Source organism: Megalops cyprinoides, chromosome 12, assembly GCF_013368585.1.
Source record: "Megalops cyprinoides isolate fMegCyp1 chromosome 12, fMegCyp1.pri, whole genome shotgun sequence".
NCBI lineage: Eukaryota > Metazoa > Chordata > Actinopteri > Elopiformes > Megalopidae > Megalops > Megalops cyprinoides.
Window position 1 is genome coordinate 736,836 of NC_050594.1, and position 11,783 is coordinate 748,618.

The window sequence follows — 11,783 nt, forward strand, 5'->3', positions numbered from 1 at the left end:
CGTGTAGCTTAGGAGAATGAGCTGAGTGCAGGAGCCCAAAGGCCCAAAGACACCACAGAAGCTACAGGAAGGAGGACTGCAAGGAAGCCCATGGCGTTCACTGACAGTGATAATTCTGTTTTAATTTACAACAAAGATGACACTGTAATTCATGCTTCTAGTTTCATATTTCCCGTAACATCTGTGTTAAAATGACCTAATGAGCACACCCATGAATCAGCACAGGTTTTAGGCAGAGCACATTTGAGTTCTGATCGTTCTCCTGATCGTTCTCAGTATGGAACAGTGTTTCAGCTTCATGTGTCAGTGCTCAGCAGGTAAGAGTGCAGCCTCTCGTGTAGCGTACAGCAGTGCCCGGTGAGCTGGGTGAGTCATTCTCTAATACCTGAGAGAGGATGGACAGGAGCTATGTGTGGAAGATGCTGTTCGTGTGTGAGTGTGTGTGTGTGCTCCTGTGTGTGTATGTAACTTGTGTATGTGTGTTTGTATGTGCTCCTGTGTGTGTGAGTGTGTGTGTGTGTGTGTGTGTGTAATGGAGGACAGGAAGAGAGCGTGCTCTTCACATCCTCGGGCTGTGGAGAGGCAGAAGAGGTCCTTCCATCCCTCTAATAGCTGATCCTCTCATCATCCTTTGAAGGTGACAATCCAGGCCGACAAAGACGGACTACAAAGCGAGAGAGAGAGTGCTCGCTCGCCCGCTGGAGGAGGCCTTTTGCGAGTCGCAGTAATGCCTTTCATCCTATTAGCATACAGTTGCATATGAACGGAGGCTAATTGATTTCATTTGCCTTAATTATAATCAGGAAGAGCCTGGCTGCCGGTGTGAGCGGAGAGGCCGGGAAGGGTCATTAGCATTTCCCTGGCCAGAGAATGCTCTCTGGGCCGCGGTTACGCATGCAGGGGAGTCAGGGCTGTGGGGTCTGCTGCTGGGAGAAGCAGTGCGTCCCCATTTCTCTCTCTCTCTGGCAGCATGCAGTAATACCGGCTCTTCTGAAAAACAGCCCTCCTCCGAACGTAAGAGTGATCCGTGAAAAACCGAAGAGTGGACCCAGAAAGCAGCAACACCAGCAGCACCTGATGGCTCAGTCTGGCATGTCTGTTGCAGTGGTGCCTCACTGTAAACTGTAAATATTTTTATTTATTATTTTTATTTTCATATGTTCTTTAATATTTTGTTTCTCTTGGCCCAGTTCCTCTACATGGTGTACATACACAAACACTAACACAGAGACAAAAGCAGCCCATGGAACAATATCCAAAGAAACTTTCAGGGTTACTGGAACACAGACCCCTACAGATAAGATTAACTGTAAATCTAAGACTACTTTTAAATGAAGCAACTGAGGAAGTGAATCACAGGACCAGACAAAACCCAAACAGAGCCACCCTATTCCCGCCAGGCAGATGGAGTAGTCATCAGTCCCACACAAGTCTGCAATGATATTTTTTTGGACATCAAACGTGTAATCATAATGAATGTAGGAGCCTACTGTAAATATGTAGAGCACTCACGCAGATATTGACCCTGGCCCTGCTCTGACCTGTAAACACAGGCTTCTGTCCAAGGCCGATTATCGCAGAATGAGGAAGGCACTCTGCCCCCAAGACTATGTTTAATCCATCTGTGAGTGATCATTAAGGGATCCAGTGCCACAGAGTGCAGTGTAGCCGAGCCGGATCTCAGCTGGGAGCTGGGATTCCCTCTCAGTACAGATCTGCAGTGCGTTTCCTTTCAGGGGGGTTACAGTGGGAGCCACACTTTGGGCTGCAGGGTGAGAGGTGGGGTGAGAGGTGGGGTGCAGGATCTGAGGTATGCTGGGCAGAGTGTTCCTTTTATTCTGTCTGAACAGCACTCACAGGGCACTGATGCATTCTGGGTAAGGAGCCTCACTGCATCATGGGAGCAGGCTGTCGTACTCTCATACGGTCTCCCAAAGCACCCTCACAGAGACACAGCTGTGAGGGAAACGTACGTCACAGCAGCGCTGCGAGATCAGCTGCGATCGCGCCATTCACTGTGTCATATCTCTGAGTCTCAGTGCTGTCATATCTCTGAGTCTCAGTGCTGTATATGTACGTATATGGACATTTGATGAGATACCATGAGACATTTTTAAATTCTCATTAGACAAATATGTATAAATATAAATATGTTCTGAATGAAGTAGACGTTGCCTGAGGAAAAGCAAGATTTGGTGCAGTTAAGTATTCATTATATACAGTAATATATATATATATATATATATATATATATATATATATATATATTATATATATATACACATATATACACACACACACACACACACACACACACACACACATATACACATCTGATCATGGAAACGTCAAACAAAAATGGACTCATATTTTGAAGTAACATAATCGTAATAAACACGTTTTAAATTGATGTCAATATTAAGTACCAGTATATTTCTGCCATAAAAGACATTTTAAAATCAACACTTTCTACAGTAACATGCGAGATCTAACTGTTTTTGAAACAAATAGTTGGTGCCTGAATTACAGGTGTGTCAGTAACAGAAATGGCAATATTACTTAATGTGTCAAAGGAAAAATTGTCAAAAATCATGACGGCATTTTCCAAACATGGAAAAACCACATCAGGAAAGCCTTTGCAAGTCAAAGCTCACCGGCAGAGGTAGGCGGACACTGGGTAGTTTCTAAAAATCTCAACAGCCTTATAAATGATGCACTGCTAAACGAATGAACGCCAGGATTGTGTCAAATACCTTCTATGGCCTCCCCAATCACCAGATCTAAACATCACTGAATCTTTATTCAGTGACATCCTACTAAATCATATATACATATACTACAACTTACATTTACATTTATTCATTTGGCACACACGTTTATCCAAAGCACTTTACAAGTGAGGCAGAGTACAACACAAGCGAAAGCCATACACAAGAGTCACTGTATTAGAAGTGCCGCATGACCATGTTTCAATAGTTGGCCAGGCAAGTTACACTTATGGATACATAGATACTGCATATGACAAGTCTATCACCATTACCATATTATTACCATATATGATCCATTCAGATTCGATCTATAAGCTGGGACTGCCGTCGCTGCAGAATGCACTGCGAGGCCCTCAGAGTGCGTTGTGTATTTTGGAAAAAAGATGTTATCTGATCAGATCTGCCGTCTTGCATTAGGGTCCCAACGGCTCTTGCGCGGGGAGTCAGGAGCAGACTCGCTGTGTGTGTGGACTGATTGCCAGCTCCTCTGACACAAACTGAAAAGTGATCTAAACAGAGTTGAGGATCCCAGTGTGGCTGAAATGTAAGATACTGTGATGTTTGTACTCCAGCGGAGATGAAGTCCCCTCAGAACGGCAGAAGCTCTTCCGGCAGTGCCAGCACTCTGCTGCAGGGTGGCTTTGGTCTGCGTGTGATCTGCTGTTTGTCACCCTGGCGTCTCCCTGCTGGACACGGCGCTGGCGTTGTGTCTCCCGTCCCTCCCCAGCATGCACGCGGGACGGGGCTGTGTGCGGCCTCTCTCTCTCTCTGCTCACACTAACTGCTCGCAGGAAGCAAAGGAGCACTAAGGAAGGAGACAGAAACCGCTCAGGTCACTGGGAATAACATGTCAAAAAAAGAAAGAAAAATGCACAAATAAAAACAGGTATTTGTATTAAGCCTCCTTGGGGCAGCCTTTTCACTGACATGCTCATTTTCTGAAGCATTTAATGGCAGTTTAGTTTAACTTCCAAACATAACTTGGCCTTTAAACAAAAGGCAAAACAATAATTTGAATAAATTGAGGCAATTTAGCAGCAGAGTGCCTAATCAGAGTGTATTCTACTTGAGCATGCTGAGACAAGCATGCTGGAGGGGAGATCACACCCGCGTGACGAACCACACCGGGCTCACGCTGTGCTTTCACCTCTACCCATCAGCCCCTTCTGCAGGCAGCTGACGACAGCCAATCACAGCGGCCCCTGCAAAGACTACCGCAACACTGCTATCTGTGATCACAGCAGAACTCCTCCAGCTCTTCCTATTTTTCCATTTTCGATTTATATAAAAAATACGCTTGCCTGTAATTTATTCTGATTGGTATATGGCACCCTAGTGTATTATACATCAGGTGTATTTATAGACTAATTATGCATTCTCAATCTAAAACAACCCGGATATGTGCAATGTGCCTTCTGAGGGTTTGGTAGGTATTTTATTCAATCCACGTGATTACAGTTTTTTTTCTACTTTCCCGTATAAAATATTAGCACTGATTTGGGATGGGTGTCTTTTTGGACCTGACATTGAAACATATACCATCTTTCAGAGGATCATTCCCATTCTTTTAGATGTGGGATAATAGAAAGGAGCTTATTTTTCTTATCTTTGTTGGCCATCTAAGCCATGACAGACACCTCATCATTACCCATAAGCACTCGGGTCTGGCCCGTTTCTGGGGCGCAGGCTTGTGCCCCCCCATCTGTTCCCCCAAAGCCATGGGCCGTCAGGCCCCAGGCGCTGCGATCCAATGTGAGGGCTCTGTGGCACCTTCATGGTAAGATCCAGATCCAACTCTTCAATCTGGCTGCGGGCTGGCGCCGATGGGCCGGCTCTCGTCAGGACTGCAGCCATCTGGGCCTCTCTGCCGCCCAGGCGCAAAGAGCAGCAGAGATGGGATCAGCACACTCACAGTGTCGATCTCCTCTCCCCGCGTCTGTAACAGCGGTCTGAGGCAAGCTGGACCCGTCAGAGCCGGGCCAGAATCTTTAGTCCTTCAGCTTAAGGAAGTCCTCCTCAGATTTCTGCCGCTTCCAGCAGAGGAACAGGCGTTGGGTGATTATCAGAGGCGTAGCTTACAGCAATGAACAATTTTAGAACAATTGTTAAATGTCCCCTCTGGTCACAGCTTCTGTTACTGTGCGAGGCGTCTTCCTTGAGGAGCTGGGCCCTGCAGACAGGTGATTGGAGACAGAAGCTTCTCTCCTGTGGTTTTCGTCCTGTGTTTCAGATCCTCGTTCCCTGGCAGGGTTACGTCAACACGAGCCCGGGCGAGCTCGGAAATCATCGGCGTTGTCACTGCTTAGCATAAACAGGCCAGGTCTGCTTTCTCTCAGTGAAACTCTGAAGGAGGCGGAGCATTGGAGAGAACGGGGGAATGGCAGTGATTGAAACTCTGAAGGAGGAGGAGCATTGGAGAGGACGGGGAATGGCAGTGATTGAAACTCTGAAGGAGGTGGAGCGTTGGAGAGAACGGGGGAATGGCAGTGATTGGTCGCTGTTCCTCTAATGACAGACGGAAATGCTCTTTGTTCCACAGCCTCTGCCACAGTGGAAGACTTTCAGATCCGCCCCCATGCGCTGTTCGTCCACTCCTACCGCGCGCCGGCCTTCTGTGACCACTGTGGGGAGATGCTGTGGGGCCTGGTCAGGCAGGGCCTCAAGTGTGAAGGTAGGGACCTGTTCCAGCAGCACTGACCGCACCAATCTGACCGCACCTCACTGACTGCACCACACTGCAGTGACCGCACTGACCACACCACTCTGACCGCACTGACTGCACCGCACTGACTGCACCACACTGACTGCACTGACTGCACCGCACCACACTGACCGCACCACACTGACTGCACTGACTGCACCGCACCACACTGACTGCACCGTACTGACCACACCGCACTGACTGCACCGTACTGACCACACCGCACTGACTGAACCGTACTGACCGCACTGACCACACCGCACTGACCGCACTGCACGGAGCACTCTACTGCAGCACTAACACTACTGACAGCACATTACTCCAGTACTAACAGTACAGACACCACTCTACACCTTGTTCCCACACCACTCTACCACTGACACACTGGCTGCTGCTGGTACCTCTCTAACACCACTGCCGTTACAGGCCTCCAGTAAAACGTTAAAACTCCCGAGTCCTGTGTAACTTTGGGAACAGAGGTTTTCCTTCTTTTTAATGCACTATTAAAATACTTGCGGTAGATAATTTGCCATGACTGTTTTCATTTCATCCGAAAAATTGCCTGCTGCCACATTGACTGTGAATAAGCAATGCTGTCATATCTGAACTGGATCTGTCAGCGGGTCAGTGATTTGGAACGAGGAAATGGAAGAACACCTGCAGCAGTTCGAGGGCAGGTCCTCTGCACGCCGCAGAACATCAACAGACTGACAGACTTGTCTGTGCTTACAGACCCTTACTGATGCTGTGTGCCAATGTCTGCAACAAGCATCATGTCCAGCCCAGTTAACACGTTCTCTTAGATACCAAACATCTGTGTTTTTCTCTTTAAGGCTGCGGCCTCAACTACCACAAGCGATGTGCCTTCAAAATCCCCAACAACTGCAGTGGCATTCGCAAGCGGAGGCTGTCCAATGTTTCCCTGACAGGGCTGTCCACCACCCGCTCGGTGTCCACAGAGCCCTCCCCCAGCACCTCCGACGAGACCCTGCTGGTAAGTGTACCCCAGTTACTGCAGCCCCCCGAAAACCAGTCAGCCCCTGATAACCAGCCTATTACATTCATTTCATTTCAATGCAATGCAATGACTGTAATGTAATGTAGTCCACCATAATACCCTAAAATTAATCTCCCACCCAAAACCAGTCAAACCCATTAATCAGTCCAGTTAAATACCCTAAAACTAATCAGCCCCCATAACCAACTCACCCAAAACCAGTCAACCCCAGTAATCAGTCCAGTTAAATACCCTAAACTTATCGGCCCCCATAACCAACCCACCCGAAAGCCAGTCTCCAGTCCACACATCCTTCCAAGCCCATCTGTCTCACACCAGCTGTCAGCCTGTCTCCCGATCAAACCCAACAGAATTCAGGCTTCCTTCTTTTTCACTTTAGCCATAGCTTTCAGTACAAATTTATGAAACAGTATCTTTCTTTACATAACTTACACACCATATCACTGTTCATTTCAAACCACATAGTATAAATATGAGAGAAAGCGAAATGGAGGAGAGTGTGAATCCACATAAAGGAACCTCTGGTCCTCCAGGAGACCTGCAAGGCTGTCCTGATTGGCCTGGGTCAGCCGTTGTGTGAAAGACATCATTTCATTCGCTCTTCTTACCAGATGTCATCAAATAGAGCATTGCTGTGGGGTGCATGCACTTTGGACTCAGAGGAAACTTTGTTGATTTTGCTTGTCTGCTAGTCACCTCAGCTCATGGCTGAATTAACTCTCCATTTGAGGCAAATCGAGTAGCTAAAATAAACACCTGAAATCAAACACGATGCATCTCCCACAGTGTTTATGTTAAAATGCATTGGGCTCCCCGTGGAGAAATGGCGATATCTCTTCGGAGAGCTGTGAGGCACCATGTGAGATCTGCATTTTCAAGTGAGGAACAATTAGCAGCACATGGCGGTGCCAGCGCTGTGGCAGCAGCGCCCCGCTCCCGCACAGATCCCGCCGAGGGGGGGTCAGCACCGCGTGCCCGCGTGCCTTACACACTCTGACAACAACTTTGTTTCGGGTCGAACTTTGCACAAGCTTCATGAACAACAAATGTCTAGATTTACCTAAATGGGAACAGGCGTCAGCTATAGCTTGAGCCAAAGACCACATTTGTGGTATAATATTATAAATCTAATGTTAGGAGCTTCCAATGGCTAGAGGCATTTCTGTTGGACTGGCAAACTCCTTCAGCTCACACCAGCTTCCGTGGAGTAAAACGCAATTTTGGCCCAATGTGTAAAAATATATTTGTGAAGATGCTCTTATCAAAATGGAAATGCCTCCATGTGGAGAAAATGTCAGCTACTAAAAAAGATCATATTTGAAGTTTTGCATGTCTGCATTTAAAATACACTTGCTAATTAATCTTTTTAGAGGGATAATTTCTTGAATTCAGGAAACTGCTGTGTCTCTCCCCTGAAAACCACTGTCCTTGAAGAGCAGGGAATTCATTTGTGAGAGAGATGAAATGATTTTGTCTGCTTTTCTGTGTCGGCACAGATTCAGACGCTGGGCTCGATTAACCCTTCTGTGTCCTTCCTTTGTGTGTGTGCTTGTCCTTCCTGCATGGCCAGTGTCCGGTCAGCCCCAGCATAGAGGTAGGTACGGTCTCAACACACCGCTCAACACCTGTCTCATCTGACATCAATCTAAAACAAATATAAGCATTTAAGTAAAAATAAATTAATTTTTAATGCCAATGGAGAACTGTATGAATGTGACAGGTGAAATAGGCTGTGTGCAACACAGAGACATGCCATGTGTTGGTTTAAAAAAGATTCATAATTATTTTTTCCCTTATTTGCTTGCTCCGTTAACATACTGTCCGTTCATATAGCTGGATATTCACGGAAGTGTTTCAGCTTAAATATCTTGTTCTAGCTTATAAAATTACAATGCCTGGTGATCAAACCTTTGGGTTAAAATGGCTGTTCCTTAACATTAACAAATGTAAACCTTCAAAGGCGTGATGTTATCGCTTTATAATCTGTCATGAGCAGATTTTGTGCTGCAAAATGGCTGACATCACATGCTTTCAGATGCATGGATCAATTTTTATGCAAAATGTGATATATCATCCAATCACAAATCTGAAAGCGCTGTAAGTATTTATGAATACTTTAAAAAGTAATGGCATTGTGCTCATGAAGGAGCTAGTCAGGAAGGTCTGGTAAAGTGACACAGAGTATGTAATAGAATGCATAATAATTATATATTGTATAAAAGGATATAAAAGAGACATGTCTCCTGGAGACAGACAGATGAGAGATCCTTTTCAGTCCTCTGGAGCAGTGCCAGACTGGGTGAGATTGGCCAGGAGATGGAACTGCCGTACCATCTTCATCATCAGATAAACTGGGTCTATTTAAAGGCTTCACCAAAACAGAGGCGTCTATGACTAAGACATAGGAAAGACACTGATTTCATCTCTCAGAGGAAAATGTGTTACACCACATTTATTGATTCTGAAGGCATCCTGTTAAATGACAGATGGATTGACAGCCCTGTCAATCAGCATCTCACTCTCAGAATAAAACTCATTTTAAGAAACAGAGAAGGCAGAGAATGAAATGGTAATATCTTTTGATTTTTTTTTACTATGTACATGAATGTATTTTAAAGTCTAGTCTTAATTTGATTTGTATTTTTTAAAGACAGACAGATACAGTATATATGTATAAGTAGAAATAAATAGAAAATATGACTCTTTGAAGCAGACATTGTCCGGCTGTAACTGATTATGTGTACCAGCCACATAAATGCTATTTCTGTGCTGGTGTACATTGACGCTTTGATGAAGGTCTTAATTCATACAGCCTACTGTAAGAAATCTGTGTTTTTTACCCCAGCATGGCAATGCTTTATTAGCAATATTAGTGCTGCAGTAACCACTGTTAAACAGCATTTCTGTGGATGGATGTGTTTGTGCTGGACAGAAGTGAGCATGTCAGACAGAGGATTGTTGTGATTTTGTATTTGCACCTCTTTATTTTGTAATGTTTATAACCTGAGCGGGCATTTACGCCCAGTGTGAGATGTGTGCAGTGTGAGACTGAAGGTGGTGCTGTTACAGTCCTGTGTTAACCCCACCCCTAAGCAGAAGACACAAACGGACGCGCTCCCGGGCCGAGAGAAACGGTCCAACTCCCAGTCCTACATTGGACGCCCCATCGAGCTGGACAAGATCCTGCTGTCCAAAGTGAAGGTTCCACACACCTTTGTCATCCACTCCTACACACGTCCCACGGTGTGCCAGTACTGCAAGAAACTGCTGAAGGGTCTGTTTCGCCAGGGCCTGCAGTGCAAAGGCAAGTGTGCACCCCAACCCCTCCCCAACCCACTCTCCATACACCCCACACCTCCCCACCCCACTCTCCATACACCCCACACCTCCCCAACCCACTCTCCATACACCCCACACCTCCCCACCCCACTCTCCATACACCCCACGCTCCCCACACTCCCCACCCCCTTCCCCACTGGGACGAACAGTGTTGTTCTGCAAACCCGTACTCATACCCCCTGGGCACTGTCCTGTGTATGAGCACTGCCTTTTGAGGACATTATCATACCTCAGAGCTGGACATCTCTCTCAGGGGTCATGAGTGGAGAGACAGGGAAGACAAAGTTTAGTGCATCTGCTTCTGGGAAATTCACTCATTTATTCTACTGCAAGCCTTAACAGGGCAGGACAGAGTCAAACAGACCTACCAGTGACTAGTACTACATGCTCTGTATAGAGCAGCTCCTCACGATAACATATGCCCTTATTATCTTTGCATGCGTGTGTGTGCCTGCAGGCATGCGTTTACTAACTGTAACAGGGATTTACGCATACTCTGAAACGTGATTGCTTAGCTGGGCAACAAGTCATTGTTTATGTGTTTGTATCCGTTTTGTTATCCCCAGTGGACGATATAGTTATTATACAATATTTAACTATACATAACCTCATCAGTATGCGCACGTGTACCTCAAATGAACAACGCCTAAATCAAGTTTAACGTAAAGAACTTAGATAACCAACTAGCCAGCTAGCCATAAACCAGTTTCCTTCAATAATTATTCCCCGTCGGACTTCAAGGAGACAGAAAATTGTGGACACGATGCGGTTTAGCGTTCATTCTCCTGCTAGCACCTCGACTGAGTTAAGACGCTTTCTTTCAGCCTCAGATCTACCAACGTAAAACAACCGACACGGCACTCTTATCCTAACGAAATACATTCGATACGGTAAAAGAAAAAAAAAGTGTAGCTGACTAGGACTTTTCGTTCGCTTGATAAGTCTGGAAAGGGCGACCGGGTTGGTTGATGAACCGGTGTCTCTTATATTTACGGTAATCAAGAGAATGCTGGCTAATCCAATCACAGCGTTCATGCTATTGATTCTCAATATTACTATCAATTATAAACTCGTCAGATTAAGCAATTACAACAAGAATTTCGCACGTGGGATTAATAAGGTTTTATGAATGCTGTAGTTTTTCGGATGAAAAAACTGTCGTGTTTTAAGGACAAGGCTAGGGTAGATAATATTTTATCTGTTTTTTTTTTGTTTGTTTTTTGCAATGATGAAAAATAGTATTGTGAAGGTGAGCCGCCACCGCAAGGCAATGAGACGGGAAGCAGTTTTATTTAAAGGGGAAAAGAGTTTACAGTTATTTACAGTACACGTTTTTGGTTGTCAAGATGGGCAACCGGGAAACGGCTACCAAAACCTCTTGATCAGTGAAAGTAGGTTTCCCCGGGCAACAGGGCAATCATTAATGTCGAGCCCTGTGTGTCTTTTGTTTACTTGTAAAAAGCCATACTGGATGCATTCAAAAACACTATAGCGAGGAGTGCATCCGTTAGTAGCCAGCCTAGTGTGAATTATAGTAAATCCATCTGGAGGCTTACCCTGGTTATCATTCATAAACACTCACAGAGCCTTTGCGGATTACTGAAGCATGATCCTCGCGCTAACTGGCTGTGCGTTCAAAGATTATGACACATTAAGTATTGATATCATTTTAGATTATTTTCAGAAAGCACTCAGGGTGTCCCTTGGAAGCGCTTGGAGCCGTTGAATATGAGAATGATATGAAAGCACTTTATGAGCCGGAATGAGTATCGGTGACAGCGGGCGCAGGACGAGGTCACGTGACCCGCTCATATCAGCCGTGTGGAATGGACTGCTCCAAAGCACCATGGGAACAGAGCTTTCAGGGGAGGGATTAGGGGAGTGCACATATCAAACACGGGTTAACGGCAAAGCATGAGGACGGACTGATTGATTGGCTGACTGATTGATGATCAGA

The 11,783-nt window shown here is 45.7% G+C and overlaps 1 protein-coding gene across 3 annotated transcripts in view; it reads left to right on the plus strand.

Moving 5' to 3' along the window:
• Nucleotides 1-11,783, plus strand: part of prkd1 (protein kinase D1) — a 63,858-nt gene that overhangs the window by 35,739 nt on the left and 16,336 nt on the right. Inside the window, exons 3-6 of one of the 3 annotated variants that reach the window (XM_036542013.1) lie at nucleotides 5,308-5,439; nucleotides 6,303-6,463; nucleotides 8,058-8,081; nucleotides 9,581-9,791. In XM_036542013.1, the coding sequence (XP_036397906.1) occupies nucleotides 5,308-5,439; nucleotides 6,303-6,463; nucleotides 8,058-8,081; nucleotides 9,581-9,791 (528 nt within the window). The remainder of the gene's footprint in view (nucleotides 1-5,307; nucleotides 5,440-6,302; nucleotides 6,464-8,057; nucleotides 8,082-9,580; nucleotides 9,792-11,783) is intronic. The other 2 variants (XM_036542012.1, XM_036542014.1) reach the window with 2 other exon arrangements.